This window comes from Dryas octopetala, chromosome 1, assembly GCF_963921425.1.
Source record: "Dryas octopetala chromosome 1, drDryOcto1.1, whole genome shotgun sequence".
Taxonomy (NCBI): Eukaryota; Viridiplantae; Streptophyta; class Magnoliopsida; order Rosales; family Rosaceae; genus Dryas; species Dryas octopetala.
In genome coordinates, this window is record NC_141366.1 from 6,387,372 (window position 1) to 6,403,471 (window position 16,100).

Consider the following 16,100-nt stretch of genomic DNA (forward strand, 5'->3'; position numbering starts at 1 on the left):
GAAAAAAATATTTTGTGATCACACCACACCATGTGACATGTTAATATAATATTGCAAATGTACTCAAATTTTTAATAGTATTGTTTAACGTGCCACATATAATTGCTAATGACTATTTGATCTAATAGATTATATCTAATCTCCATTAATTAATTAAGTAGGTTTTGAATTTAAATACCATAGACGTCAATTGATTAATAATAATATATCTTTCTATTTCCTTTTTCCTTTTAGCGAATAATATAGAAAAATTTGTCCATTTAATCATATATACCTTTTTATTTCCTTTTTCCTTTTTGCTAATAATATACTCTCTTTATGTTTTCTATACATATATATATAGAATTTAATAAGATACTCTTACCTATTGACTATTTTATTGTTTATAGAATTATAGTTAGTGCAAATGATAACAATGGTCCTTGAATTTTACCCTTAATGTTAATTTGGTTCACAAACTTATTTTTTGAATTATATATTCCGCGAACTTTCACCCGTGTATCATATGTTCATTTTGTCAATTCCATTCACTTTTTTCGTCAATTTTAATCATGTGTCAAACATGTAAACCACTTTTAAGAGATAAAAATGATAATTCATCTCTTATTTCTTTCTCCAACGTGATATACATAACTAAAATTAATAAAAAAAAATATAGATAAAATTGACGAAATTGAATAAAGTGATGCATATATGAAAGTTTATGGACTATGTAATTCAAAAAATAAGTTTATGAATTAAAATGATACTCGAGGTAAAGTTCAGAAACCATTAATATAATTCCCTCTTCATACTTATCGTTATACCTACTCTATTATTTTCGTTGTATGAACGTAAATTAAAACCGCTGACCCCAAAAGTCTACTAAAAATATTATTTTACACCGTTATTGTCCAGTGATGTTTCGAGAATATTCTATCTATAATTCTATTTGATGATATTACGAACCCAACAAAAAAAAAAACTTAAATGAAAATTAATCTCTTTCATATGAGGCTTAATTATCGATTTACCACCCAAAATTGTAACTCATTCCCACTTTACCACCTGAAAGTTTTTTTGTCCCAGATTACTACCTGTAACTTACATCCGTGTCCTATTTTACCTTGTTCCGTCAACAATTCCGTTAATGCTAACATGGCGCGCTGGATGTGCGCCACGTGTCACATCTTTTTTGTATTTTTTAATTTTTTTGATTTTTCTATTTTTATAAACTTTGAAAATTAATTAAAAATAGCTTCGAACTTAGAAAAATACACGGAAAATTCCTATCGACTTGTCTTAACTAGTACTAATTTACTATGGGGTCAAAATGCCAATTTTCCCTCTAAAAATTTCCAAAAAATTTGGAAAGTCCAAATTTATTTCTAGAAAATTAAAATACTCTAGACTCTTTGAAAATTCATAGAATAATCTCCCGAACTCCAAAAAATATGAGGTCTGCACCGTTAGTCTTCTAAAAACTAACAATACCTTTCTCGTGAACACTTGCTACCCAAAAGACCTCTCGGTCTTAGAGAAAAATAAAATTTTCTATAAAATAAATTCTAGAAAAATTCTAAAATTTCTGTAAAGTCTCGAAATAATTCTCTAAAACAAGCTTTTGGTAATTTTTCAAAATATTTTTGAGAATTTGTCCAAGAGTTTACGAAAATTCTAGAATTTTTTCTAGAATTTATTTAATAGAGGAAAGTTTATTTTAATTTTTTAGAAATAAATTTGGACTTTCTATTTTTTTTGAAAATTTTTAGAGGGCAAATTGGTAATTTAACCTTATAGTAAATTAGTGCTAGTCAAGACGAGTTCGTAGGAATTTTTTTTGTATTTTTCTGAGTTCGGAGCTATTTTTAATTAATTTTCAAAGTTTATAAAAATAAAAAAATAAAAAAATGCAAAAAAAAAAAAAAAAAGATGTGACACGTGGTGCATATCTAGCGCGCCACGTCAGCATTAACGGCCACGTCAGCATTAACGGCCAGATCGTCAGCATTAACGGAATTGTTGACGGAACAAGGTAAAATGGGACACGGATGTAAGTTATAGGTGGTAATTTGGGACAAAAAAACTTTCAGGTGGTAAAATAAGAATGAGTTACAGTTTTAGGTGGTAAATCGATAATTAACCCTTCATATGAATCATATCCTAACCAGTATTGGACTCTTGGGCCTTACTCCTAAGTCTCTTCCTCTTCATTCACTCACTCTCATTTCTGATGGCAAACCCAGAAAGAACTACCACCTCTGCAAACCAAGACGTGGCCGAAAAGCACGTGTATTCGGTGTGGGCGCTTCCACCGGATGACGTGGTCCCCAGGCTGAAGAAGCTGATGGAGGGCCTCCGGGCCGAGTTCAGTGGGCCCCAGTTCGAGCCCCACATCACCGTTGTGGGGGCCATCAGCTTGACCCCTGAGGACGCGCTCAGCAAGTTCAGATCGGCCTCTCAGGGTCTCAAGGCATACGATGCTAAAGTTGAGAGTGTGGCCACTGGGACTTTCTTTTATCAGTGTGTCTTCCTCCTCATTCATCCAACCCCCCAGGTATTCTCTAGTTTTTAATGTCTGCTTTTTTTTTTTTTTTTTTTTGATTTATATGAATTTTCTCTATTGGCCTGTGATTTACAATTACAATCAAATTTGTTTCTGGGGTTTATTGTACATTAATGTAAAAATATGTGATTTATTTTCTCAGGTAGTGGAAGCTAGTGCACGCTGCTGTGGGCATTTTGGTTACAATAGTTCAACTCGTAAGTGATATACACTATAGTCTTTATTTTGTTATGTTTCAAAATAATTTTTCTGCATCTGTTTTTGTTTGGATTGAGAGAAAGTGAGACACTGAGGGGAAGAAAAGAGATATGGGTTTCTGTTATTTTTTCTTCTTTCTTAACTAAATTGCCAAAGATTAAGTTTTGAAAACTTTCTGCTGGTGATCATTGATATAAGCATAAATGTTACTACTCAGGACTGTCCCTAAATAGTGTTGAAGGGAAGTAGCTTAGCATTTCTCAAGGTTATACTATATGCCATGAACCCCACAAAGGAATTCCTCTGTAAAATCCATGGCGTTTGTAGATTTCCCATTTCATATAAGCCAATTCTTGTTATGGGTTTGCTGATCATTTAGACAATGAAGAGTAGATTGCCAATGGTGCTACTTTGTCTGCAAAATTGAACTCCTCCTTAAATATCCATTTCTGTACATCCCCATTACATATAAGCCAATTCTTGTTATGGTTTGATGAGCATTTAGAAAATGAAGATTGGATTACTAGTAATGCTACTTTGTCTGCAAAATTTATGGACCAAAACTCTTATTCTTATTTTATAACAAATGATTACCGCATGAAATGCAATTTGTCTTGCAGCTTATATGCCACATTTGAGCATCCTTTACGCGGATTTGACAGATGAAGAGAAGAAACAAGCTCAAGAAAAAGCTAAAATTCTGGATGAGAGCATTGCCAGCCTAAGCTTCCCCATAACTAGCCTTGCACTTTACAAAACTGACACTGAAGATGAAACTCTCAAATCTTGGGAGAAGATTGCTGAATGCACCCTGGAAGCAAATTAGTTCTGTTCATGCTTATAGCTTGTAATCAGACTCTGTCCTAGAGTCCCTGTCATCTCTTGCTTGATCAAGAAGTTTGCCAACTAGCAAAATTGAAGTTTTATCAGAGGCTGGGGCTGTTTGCCAACTTGTCTCGTTTTGTATGTCTGCTTTTTTCTTTTTTGTGTGTTTAAATTGTATGTCTGCTATTTGTCTACCGATTCCTCTAAAGTAAACGCTTTTTTGGGCCACCACTAATCCACTACCAATTGAGTACTAGCCATTTGATAAAGATGCTAATTGGATTGATTTAATTATAGGTAAGCTTTTATAACGGATTTGACAGAAATGTATAGTATATGGTAAGTGGAGCAATTGGATTGATCTTTATGACAACCCTATTTAAATATTTATAGGGAAACTTGTAGTCCCTATATGGTAGAAGGATTCGTGTTCATAAATGGTCATAGCTTATCCTCTTTGTAATTAATATACCAAAAAATGGGTGTACAATCCCCCTCCCCCCCAAAAAAAATGCAGTCAAAAAATGGTGGTGGCAGCCTAATTTGAGCAAGTCAATAATGTTACAATCGTGCACAAGAGAAATGCAGTCGAAATGTATGCAGCTTAGATCTTAAGTTAAGCCTCATGTGATCTTTATCCATAATCACAAGAAAAGAATGAACAAGCCTTTATTTAGTGAGTTGTCAACACTCAACAACAGCCAGCCTCATTTTCTCACGATGCTTATGATTGGCTGGCCCTTCCAATACCCCACGATTTTTTCAAGTCTAAATCTGATCCCGAAGGGTTTTTTTTATCATTATGAACATTGATGTTGCTATTTCAAAGAAAAATAAAATAGCATATTGAAGTGTCTTCCAAGATAGATTATTAATTTACTTATCATCGAAGTTTGAACAAGCCAACAAGGAGTGAACCCACTTGCAAGAAGTCAGACAAATTTTAATTGGTTTTGTGTTGATGAAGAATAGCAGTTGGCCTAGCCAACCTCATCTTCCTCTCATTTTGTTGTTTTATTTGCAACAAAACAGTCGCACCCAATTTATTTTTCTGCCATATTATATGCCACATTAATAATATTAAAAATTTGAGATCTAAATTAGTGATCTAAAATTATTCGTCTTTATTATTAGAATGCAAAATTAAGTAATTAATAATCACAAGATTAAAGTTATAAGTATGAAATAAAAGTATAAATTTTCAATTAGGACGAATAGGGTGAGACTTATAACTTTAATGGAGAATATTACTTATCTCATATCCAAAGTCAATGTTCCACTCTTGTTTTCTCTCTTTCTTGAACCAAAATAAACATGTGGAAGAATGCAAATACAATGTCACTGTTAACTTGTTTTCATTTATTTTGGAAGAGTAAGACAATTCAAATGCCAGACCCAAAAAAAAAAAAAAAGACAATTCAAATGACAACTACTTTTCAGGTAATGTGAAATTGTAGAAGTGATGACAAACCATGTCAACCATATATCAGTTTGGTAGATAAGGAAAAAAGAAGAATTTTGGCCAAAAAAAAAAATCAAGAGAAGAATTTGTCTTAGATGAGACTTTTTCTTCTTAAATAAAAATAATTTTTAAAAATATTACTAAATTAATAAATAATTATTCTATTAAAACTACTTAAATTATGACTGCAATCACACCTAATTTTGATAAGAAAATTAAAAAAATAGTTAAAATTTGAGGTATTTATAGGCATTTAGCCATTCTTTATTAAAATACTCTTGAGTAGTGTTTGAAATCTCTTAAGTAACGCTTGAACTCTATCAAATAGTGCTTAAGAAAGATTTAAGCCATATTCGAGAAAATTCAAAAATTTATCAAGAAATTATATTTCTAAAACTCTAAAAAACACATTAAAAGTCAGTAATAAAAAGAAAAAATGTTTAGTTTTAAAAATTTCACAAATTTGTGACGTGGCGTGAATGATGAGCTAATATTCCCGTGCCGGGTGGGTGCATTGCACATGACAGTTCACACACCCAACGGCCCCAAACCATACCGACCTGTTCGTTGGTGGCGCAGTGAGCATAGCAGGACACATTAGCCAAACCCCTCTTAACGCGTACCGTCTTCGCGTGACGCCGAAGTTTCATTCACGAGCCTCGCAAATTCGCAATGGAACCCACTACAAAATAAATAAATAAATAAAAAAACGCGAATGACGTAACGAAAACACGATTTCCTGCAAAACCGTCGCGTATATAGCAAAAAAGTCTGCAGATGGAAAACAAAAGCTGATTACTGTCTTTACTAGCAGTCTACTACAGCACAGAACAACGAAGGTCGTACGTTTTCGACAATGGATTTGAAGACGACGCCGTTGCGGTTCCCTTTGGGGAAGCAGTCGTCGCTGGCGCCGGAGTGTGGATTGGACCGTGCGCTCGAGGTGGAGGTGGAGGAGGATGCCGTGGAGGGGATCGATCCCAGAGTGAGGCTCATGTATTTGGCCAATGAAGCCGACTTGGATGGGATCACGGAGCTCTTAGATTCGGGGATCGACGTCAATTTCAGGGACATTGATGATCGTACGGCTCTGCATGTCGCTGCTTGTCAGGGCCTCACCGACGTCGTTTCGTTGCTGCTCGAGCGCGGTGCTGACGTTGACCTCAAAGACCGATGGGGCAGTACCGTAAGAAACTATATGCTTAAGCTTAACCTTCACTTTTTCTCTTGTGCTTTGATAATTTGATGACTATAATTGCTTTACAAAATTAAGAGGAGAAAAATTGGCAATTGGGGAAAAGATGCTAATATAATGTGTATATCAGTATATGTTTGGTGATTATAATCTAATGTTGCTTAAACAGCCTCTTGCAGATGCTATATACTATAAAAACCATGATGTGATTAAACTTTTGGAGAAACGTGGGGCAAAGCCTGTGGTACGTTTTAATTTATGGATGCAAACTGTCATTGCTTATGCTTATTGCATCTGTGTTCTTTCGTACTGATCTGGGTTTGTTTAATTTGTATTTATTATGCTTTTAATATACCCTGATTCATTTGACTTTAACTCCCAGATGGCCCCCATGCACGTTAGGCATGCCAGAGAAGTCCCAGAATATGAAATTGAATCCAAGGAACTTGATTTTACCAACAGTGTTGAAATAACCAAGGTAATATCTTTTCTTTTTTTCTTTAATCTTGGCATATGGAGTTTCAATTTGTTCCTTCCCCTGTATTGAGACCTTTTGGAACCATTTCTTGCATTTTACAATGCAAGGTCAAAAACATCTTTTTATGTTATCATTTTTTTTTACTAATGGCTGTTCTAGTCCTTGAGTTTTGTATTCATGATCATGAAAAATATCAGTCCCCCACCTTTTCTGTTTTAACTAGAATGGAGTAACTGACAAATTGCCTGCACAAAATGACCATGTGTTGTTTACATTACTATGTGAAAGAAAGCTGTTAATGGCAATTTACAATGGGTTTGAGTGTTCTGTAAGAAATTTTCAATTAGTTGTTTAATTGGGGTCATGCCTCTTTTAGTATTTTGAATCCATTATCCTCCTCATCTTGCATCAATAACTGCCTATTGCATGCAAATCCTCAGTCAAATTCTCATTTGATTATTATCTCATTGTCTTGTTGTCGCGTTCATTTGTTTCTGTGCAACCATATGTTGTGTCCCAGGGAACATACCGTATAGCATCCTGGCGTGGAATACAGGTTGCTGTCAAAAGGCTTGGGGAGGAAGTGCTTGTTGATGAGGATAAAGTGTGGGTTGTTCATAAACTACTCTTGGTTTTCCCAAATCAATATTTCCTTGCTTTATGGTCTTTGAAATTATAGGTCAATTTGGTCTTTCTGCAGGAGGGCATTCAGGGATGAGCTTGCATTGCTTCAAAAGATAAGACATCCAAATGTAGTCCAATTTCTGGGGGCAGTGACTCAAAGTAGTCCAATGATGATTGTAACAGAATATTTGCCTAAGGTTTTTATCGTTCCTTTGATTATTTACATGGAATAATAGTAATCCCGTGCATTGTGTATCTTGTGACTGTTTCTTGAACTCTTATCATCCCCATGTTTTTTATTCTGTGCTTATATATGACCCTCTTATTCTTTATCTTGCATTTGTGGTTATTCATTTGGAATGCCTGCAATATTTGTCTCTCCATATTGTGAAATAGTAGGAGGGATGAGTATATTTCATAATGTTTACTTCTAAAATTTGAATTTTCAATAATAGTGTGAAGTGGAATATTTGAGGTGCTTAATTACTCTGAGATTGTTATGCTCTTTGGTCTATGTTAGTGCTTAAATTTGGTTCTGGGGTTCCATTGACAATTGCATAATATAGTAGGCAACTAGGGAAGTGCAAATCTAGATTTTGTTAGATCTTTATTTTGCTGTATTTTTGTTGCAGGGAGACCTTCGGGCATTTTTGAAAAGAAAAGGAGCGTTAAAACCAACTACAGCTGTAAGATTTGCACTTGATATTGCGAGGTCTGTTACTATTTTGCATTGGCCTTGATTATCATTTTCTGATTATCTGGCTAACAACTGATAAGTATTTTATAGATTTTAAGTTTGGGAAAAGTACATATGGCATTTATAATTGGTATTGATACTTTCTATGTAAATGTAATAATAGAATGTTATACAAAGTGGGAGAATTTATTTGGCCTACTCAAGGTCTTAAATTTTGATTTTTTCAGCAAAATGTACCGAGAATTTCGTTTCACTGTAACCTGTCAAGAATACTCGTCCGTGAGCTCAATAACTTTCAACAAAAAAAAAGAGCTCAATAACTACATCAGTTATTGGAATTTCATAAGCACATATTTTTCCTAAATTATTCCAACTCCTGAATTTAGCCTTTTCTTCAAGCTTAAAAAACTGGTAGAGTTATTTAATTTTCAAGAATTTTGCTTTTTGGATTCTGTGATGCTTGGATGCTCTGCATACAAATACTCATCAGATTTGTAGGTGCAAGATCTCATCTTCATTTCTTTGGTTTAGGAGAAAGAAAGTTTATACTAATTTTATTATTCTACGATTCATGCCGCAAAAGAAAGAGACTATTACCACATCAGTGCTTGGCTGATAGAAGCTACTATTTTTATTTTTTTTTTTAAATTGTCAGTTTCTAGATTCCCGTTGTGAGAGCAAGATCATGTGTAGTTGCTCGGATACTTTTTCTTACTACATTGTCCCTGGATATCTTTCAGGGGAATGAGTTATTTGCATGAGAATAAGCCAGAAGCAATAATTCATCGTGATCTTGAGCCTTCGTAAGTTTCTTGTTCTTCATTTTCTTTTTTCTTTTTTCTTTTTTATGCCTGGCAAGAATTGGACCTAAGATGTATTCATTCCCCATTCCACCCCTTAGCACTTACTTGTACCCAAGCCCAAGTGGCTCTTTTCCCCCTTTTTTTCGTTTTTTGATTTGGTCTTTCCCTTGAACAAGCACATGCTCGTATTAGCATCAAAATTTCTAAACAATGAATTAAATGGCCGGCATTTAATTTGTATGTTGCTGACGAGTAAGATAACAGGAACATATTGCGAGATGATTCTAGGCACCTGAAAGTTGCAGATTTTGGAGTTAGCAAGTTGCTGACAGTGAAAGAAGAGAGGCCTTTGACCTGTCAAGACACTTCATGTGAGTGTTTTCTTCTGGGCGTAATGGTATAATCTACATTGTAGTTAATATGTTGCATAGGTCAATTGTCTCCTATGTAGCTTGTGAGTGGAATGTGTTAATTGTTATTGACAGATCGATACATGGCTCCAGAGGTTTCCAAGAATGAAGAATATGATACCAAAGTGGATGTATTCTCTTTTGCTTTAATTCTACAAGAGGTAAATATGGCTCATTTCTAAATCCTGGACCAAGAGTATTCATGAAGACGTAGCTATACCATCTTAGTGCATACTCATCTTCTACATAAACGATCCTTTATAATATTAATTTTATTACTGAAGAGCATATATCAATATGTCATGAATATGTTATTAGTACCTGATTTGGTTTATTATGAAGAGGGGGGGAAGGGGGGGGGGGGGGGGGGGGCGCATTTCTGAAACATGACTACTCAATTGATTTATAAGGCTTCATTAGTGACATTTGTAACTTGCTGTATATAGATGATAGAAGGCTGCCCACCGTTTCCTGCCAAGCAAGATAATGAAGTTCCAAAAGCATATGTTGCAAGAGAGCGCCCACCTTTTAGAGCTCCAATGAAGCGTTATGCACATGGTCTTAAAGCGTAAGTGCTATATGTTTCTAAAATCAACTTTCTCTGCTTTTATCAATTAAAGCTATTGTTCAATTTCTCAGTTTCTGCACGGAAAGTATCGAATGCTTGTGGCATTGGTGTTTTCTCTTAAGAATGCAAACCCCTGCCAATGATTTGTTAACTTCTTTACCAATCTGGTTTGTGTAGTTGTTCTTAAGAGAATTAGCAAATGTGGCATACTACTTTTGGAGTGCTTATCAAAATTCATCTCACTTCTGAGAATCTGATTTGTTACCAGTGTGTGTGTGTCTTAGGGTCATAGAAATTTAGCCGATCTTGTTTAATGAGATGCCTGCTCACAGGTTGATTGAGGAGTGCTGGAATGAGAAACCAGCTAAACGACCAGCGTTTAGGCAAATAATTTTGAGGCTGGAATCTATTTATAACACTATTGGTCATAAAAGGCGTTGGAAGGTGCCTGCTCTCTCTCTCTCTCTCTCTCTCTCTCTCTCTGTCTCACTCTCTCACACACACACTCACTTGCTGTCTTCCCCAACCCATTATTCTGTGTGTGTGTACATTTGCATGTTTTGTAAATGTTGAGAATATTATCCTTTACTAAAAGTAGAGTTTTGTAGGAAATATCAAAATTTTTTTGGCTATAACCTCAATCAAACTAATTCAAATTTCTCTTTCTGAGTACAAGTTATAGAAAATGAATTCAAGAAGCTGACCACTGGATGTAACTTTAGGGGTTGTCTATTTCATGTTGTTGAATGACCTGAAGTTAATACATGGAGTACCATCAATGGGTTCAAGGCATTGTAATAGTGTGTCGGTTTTGGGCTATTACTTTGTTTACTTTTTATGTTCCTGCATGGCTACTTACATTTATCTGAAGATTTCTTCTATCCTCGCTCTCTATGTAACATGTACAGGTTAGACCATTGAAATGCTTTCAAAACCTTGAAGCCATGTTGAGGAAAGATCATTCCAGTCCAAGCAGCAGAAGTCGTTCATCACGTTCTTCTACCATGAGCCTGTAAAGAATGGGAATCTTTTTTTCATTTGCCTCAACAGCTAGAAGAAGTTTGTAGTTCCAGCTTGGTGTAGAAAGTTTGTTTTCAAGACAGTAGAGCATGGCTGTTTCTTATCTGTGTAATCCACTAATTGGTTATTAAATTTGAATTCTTGCTAATTCTTTAACTCTCCCTTTGAAATTCTGGGCTGAGAATGACATTTTGTACACCATGGTTTGCATGTAAGTACATTTTATGGGTAATCATAATATTTCGTTTACATGAATTTATTTCTTTGCATCACATTGTGGTGATAATATGGCCATTCATGCCGATGCTGAACTTCTGAATTTGCCAGATAGGTTTGTTTGTAACTTTGTCATTAATCTTTGGATAAATGATTTCATTTGATACGATTTATGTTGTAGACAGCATAAGTGATGTGATATGACAGGCCCATTCAAGTTTTCAAAGAGAAATTTTATGAGGAAAATCTAACATCGTTGAGCATTTAAACTATAAAAATGGGAAAATTTTATAAGGACTTTACCATAATTTCAAATTTTCTAATTTCATCATTCTGTTTTACCAAATGGGGAAAAGACTCATCATTCAATAATCAGATCAAAAGAAAATAACAAGCTAATACGAGTATAAAAAGGGGAAAATTTTGCAAGATTTGACAACAATTAATCAACATTAACCAGAGAGACGTTGCTGTACTACGGCCACATGAAGATGGAAGATTGCTTTCCCCAAGTACCCCAACATCAGTTTAGGTACCTTTTGGCTTTGCATGGATTGTGGTTACAAATTCATTAGCTTATACAACTACAACCTCTTCCTTTTATGCTTGGTCATGTAACTTGATGTAAGCAAAATCTATTGGGAAGAGCTTAGTCTTGGACTAGTTTTCTAATTTATGGGTCAAATCAACTGTTATATCTTAACCATATTTATAACTCAAATTGCTAATCCGATCGACAAAAGAAAGAGTCCAAAAACTGGATATGCCTAATCAACTTTTCAATGGCTTGTTGGACCAACATAATGAACTCAAATTAGTATGCAAATAACTAACTGGCTGGACCAAATTGAATCAAGTTAATGAAAAATACAAGATATTTTAGAAGCCTAATTTCCACCAACACCTTAATTAGTATCTAGCTAATTGAGGCACTCAATTGTCACAATCAGTTTTTTCTTCAAGTTGGGTTCATGCAAGCCTAGCTATTCCCAACACAAAGTCCTTGTTAAATGAAATTATTAAATTATAAAAATTTAAACTGTTAGAAAATAAATAAGTAAATCACTCTAAAGTCTATTTTACATATTAATGGAGGTTTCAAACTTATGAATTTCTATAATCAGAATATTGAGACCATATTAGAAGAGTATAAAGCATAAAAACTCGAACGCTTAGAAAATGCACCAAGACTAATGTATGCCAAGCTAATTAGCAGTTCTAACTTTAAACTAGCTTCTAAGGCATCTTAAAGTCTGAAATTTTAAAAATCAGACCTGGCTAGTTTTTCATTTAGTCAAAATGGTAACACATACAATGGCTTCACGAAAAGAAATACTTGGTTCTTAATCATTATAATTTAGAAACCAGATGAAGAGGGGAAGAGAAAAGTGAACATATATATGTTCATTCCACTCTCTTCAAATTTTCTAACCAAACATACTTTATGATACATTCTCCTTTTTCTTTGGCCACTTTTCAATGGTTAGGCCTACTTTTTCTTTCCCGACTCCAATTTAAACACATCTCATTCTCATATCAAAACTCATATTATAAGGATCAAGGCTGTGAGAGCAAACTCTATTGCCACAGCCGCAAAGAAAGCACCTAAAGAAGTTGCAATTCCTGAAGAAGACATTTCAAACTCTGACAATCAAGAAAAACATTATTACAGTTTCTGACATTCTTTGTTTTGCGTTTTGGACTAGAAGTTTCCGCAATTACAACCCAATAACTTTGAAACAAAGTGAGAGCATGAAATTGGAAATTGAAATAATAATTATACTTTCAGACGTACCACCCAAAAGAAAAAAAAAATGTAATGATGATTAATGTCGATCCTTTGGACTGTGGACATACAAAAATAAATAAAGAATATTATTACATGTCTCCTTCATTGGAACAGGGATTTTGATGTCTTTGCTGTCTCATAAGAGGATTAATACAAACAAACTTCTATTTCATGGAAAATACAAGAAACTATATATCTGATTTAATCATAGCCGTCCATGACATTTCTTTTTTCAAATGTGAACGATGTGCTAATTATAAATTAAAATCAATTTCCCAATATGGAAAATTTCAAGTGTGAGAGACACATCTTGTGCTTTGCTATTTTATATTTGGGCATATGGGTGGTATGGCATAAGGCAATGTACATGCACCACAAAAAAGAAACAAGAACATAGACATTCCACGATCCATACATATCACACATTTGCTTGAAAATCAGATTTCATTTGCTTGCTAGTTGATGGCCGGCTTGAACATGGATGTTGATCAATAATACTCCAAATTATTTTTTGATAGTAGAAACTGGTAATGGGTTCATTGAGCCAATATATTAATGTAGAATAATTAAGATCACTACTGATTAATTAGGATAACCTTGCCAAATTAATATGTTAGACATTTTCTTAATTTAACCTTGTTGAGAAGAGCAATTCTGAAAAAGTAGTAAAGTAAGTACCCATACTAAGAGTTCCTTAATTTAATGTGAGAATATTAATTTCACTATTTAACTACATGTATATCTTGAAAAAATTATTGGGTATAACCGATATACCGTCACGTGGTGTAATCAATCTAACGTGTAAAGTTATTATTGGGTGACATGTTTATATTTGTAGGGTATATTATTAAACATCCACCCATATTATAACACATAAGTAGGTTGGTTATACATAATAATTTCTTATTGTTTTGTGTTAAACTATAAATGGAATTAATTAACATGGTTAAGGAAGACGACCAATATATGTATATATCATGATATATATATATATGTATATATATTCTGCATGGTCAACGATCATATTGCAAGGACCTGATTTGATCGATTTAATGTGTTCACATAATTAGGAAGTGGGAAAAGGGACCAAGGAGCTAGAGAGGTAGATTATTTCATATTAATTGGTTTTAGATATATAAAAGCCACAAAAACCATATGATATGGTACTCCATGTTGAGAAATTTGAACGTTATACATATTATATATACATTTATATATGTAAGAAAATGACGAATATGCTCGGTCATAAAATTCTAAAACAAATAAATAAATATGGTAAAAAGAAACATCTAATTTACTTTTGACACATAATAATTTCTTCCGATCCATGCACAAGCTAGCATTGTATGTGAGTGGATTACTACGCTCTTAGTCATTGGATGAAATTAAATCAATAATTCCAACGGTTTAGATTGAGCATGGTATGTTTAATTTAAAGTACTTGAGTTTAGGTATTTGAACAATATTTTTTATTTATATAGATGATAATTAATATAATGGGAGTGGAATCATGCATGATGCCATGATGTAGCTGGCCATCACAATTCACAAAGCGAATGGAAGTGGTTGTGCCAATGACAATGAGTGAAAGCTTTAGTACTAACAAAGTGGGGACTACGTATATGCCCTTTGAAAAGGACCACAAACATAAAGTCAACATAACCTTTCACTCTCTTTCTTTTTCAATTACATTCTTGTTTAATTAATTAGCTGCCCAAAACAAAATTACATTCTTGTTTAGCTAGGTGCCAAAGCCTTTGCTCAATTGCATTTATGTGCTTTGTGCTTCTAACTTAATCGATCAGAAAACTAAAGAGGATAACAAGTCAATTTTCATTGATTTATGACCACCTTACTTAATACAATTGGCTGGGGAACGAAAATACCAAAAGCTAACAAGTAATTTCTACTTGTGTGACAATTTCTAAGTAATGAATAATTCGACGTCAATCTTAATATATTAATGACTATTTAGATCGCAAAACAGTGATTACGTATGGCATTAAATTGAAGGGGTAGGATAACCTAAATGAAATGACCAAGAGAAATTGAAAATTGGGCACCAAGAAATTGAATAAAGATAAGGGAATTGATGAACCCACCAAATAATTAATTGTTGGGATTCAATTAATTAAAGAAGGCAGTTAACATACTTGAGTAATTAGAGGAGTTTATATAGCTCCAGCGTTAGAGTACGTTACTTTGCCACATTCATAGTTAGAGTTCGACTCTCTTTCTTTTTTCTCTTGAATCTAAAATGAAAATTAATTAAGACAATATTTTATAAATCAGTGTTATATTGTTGATTGTTTCCAATGTAGCAGGCTAGGAGAGAAGGTTCTCCACATAGGCTTGGGCATTTGGCAGAGTGTTTTAACCAAATTTGGTAAGCTTTTAAAAGATCGAGTGACCTATTAAATACTAAATGTATCACTTTTTTTTTTTTTGGCCACATATATACTAAATGTATCACTTAAAGTTGTACAAAGCAACCGTATTAGGTGGAAATTCATTGGACCCAATAATTTCTTGCTTTTGATTTCTTTTTCTTTTCCTTTTTATTTTTTATTTTTTTCGTTTAGGGGTCTACAACTTGAAGATGAGGTGCTTGTTGTTAGACTCACGGACTCTATAATTTGGGTCTACTTTAAGGTTACATGTGCAGCTTAATTAATTAATATTTGTTTGATTTATGCTAATGTTTTTTTTTTTTTTAAACCTTTATATATGTGTGTGTGTTGGCCACTTTATTACTCGATGATTACAATTATCTTGTAAAGACGGTAGTAATTGGTTCACAAATTAAGAGAACCAGAAAATAAAAAAGACAAAAAAGAAAAGAAGATGAAGAAGATGAGAAGAACCTTCAAAGCAGTGCATTGAAGGTGAACTACTGCAGTGGAGTATGAATCTATGATGCATTTATGGGATTAGGTCTTGCATTGAAGAGACATGCAGCTCTCAACATCGATCAATTGAAAGGCATATGGTTGATTTTTGTGGTCCCCTTTTATACAGAGAATATATATTAGTTTCATTAGCTAGATGTGGGGCTCTTGTACTGCTTGGAATTACTTTTTTTCAATTCAATGTTTACTTATATGTATATTTGTAGTAACCTTAACACATAGTCTACACAGGAATTAACTTAATTGGTGTGTGAGTGTATAAACGTTAAGTAGATCGATCTTACTGCTTACAACTAAAATGGTATATATTAAAAGATGTTATGATCGATATATGCATGAACAGTACTAAACAACTTCGATC

General features: G+C 33.8%; 2 protein-coding genes across 2 annotated transcripts; both read left to right on the forward strand.

Annotated features, from left to right (window-relative positions):
* Positions 1–2,135: 2,135 nt before the first annotated feature.
* On the forward strand, positions 2,136–3,796 carry LOC147297034 (cyclic phosphodiesterase-like). The gene is made up of 3 exons (XM_086255238.1): positions 2,136–2,536; positions 2,688–2,742; positions 3,364–3,796. The coding sequence occupies exons 1-3, from the start codon at positions 2,213–2,215 to the stop codon at positions 3,567–3,569; spliced, it is 585 nt and encodes a 194-aa protein (XP_086111364.1). The 5' UTR covers positions 2,136–2,212; the 3' UTR covers positions 3,570–3,796.
* Positions 3,797–5,620: 1,824 nt separating this feature from the next.
* Positions 5,621–11,073, forward strand: LOC147297035 (serine/threonine-protein kinase 12-like). Its single transcript, XM_086256642.1, has 12 exons — positions 5,621–6,216; positions 6,395–6,469; positions 6,608–6,703; positions 7,224–7,309; positions 7,404–7,524; positions 7,960–8,039; positions 8,765–8,827; positions 9,092–9,198; positions 9,313–9,398; positions 9,684–9,805; positions 10,138–10,249; positions 10,714–11,073. The coding sequence occupies exons 1-12, from the start codon at positions 5,887–5,889 to the stop codon at positions 10,819–10,821; spliced, it is 1,386 nt and encodes a 461-aa protein (XP_086112768.1). The 5' UTR covers positions 5,621–5,886; the 3' UTR covers positions 10,822–11,073.
* Positions 11,074–16,100: the final 5,027 nt, after the last annotated feature.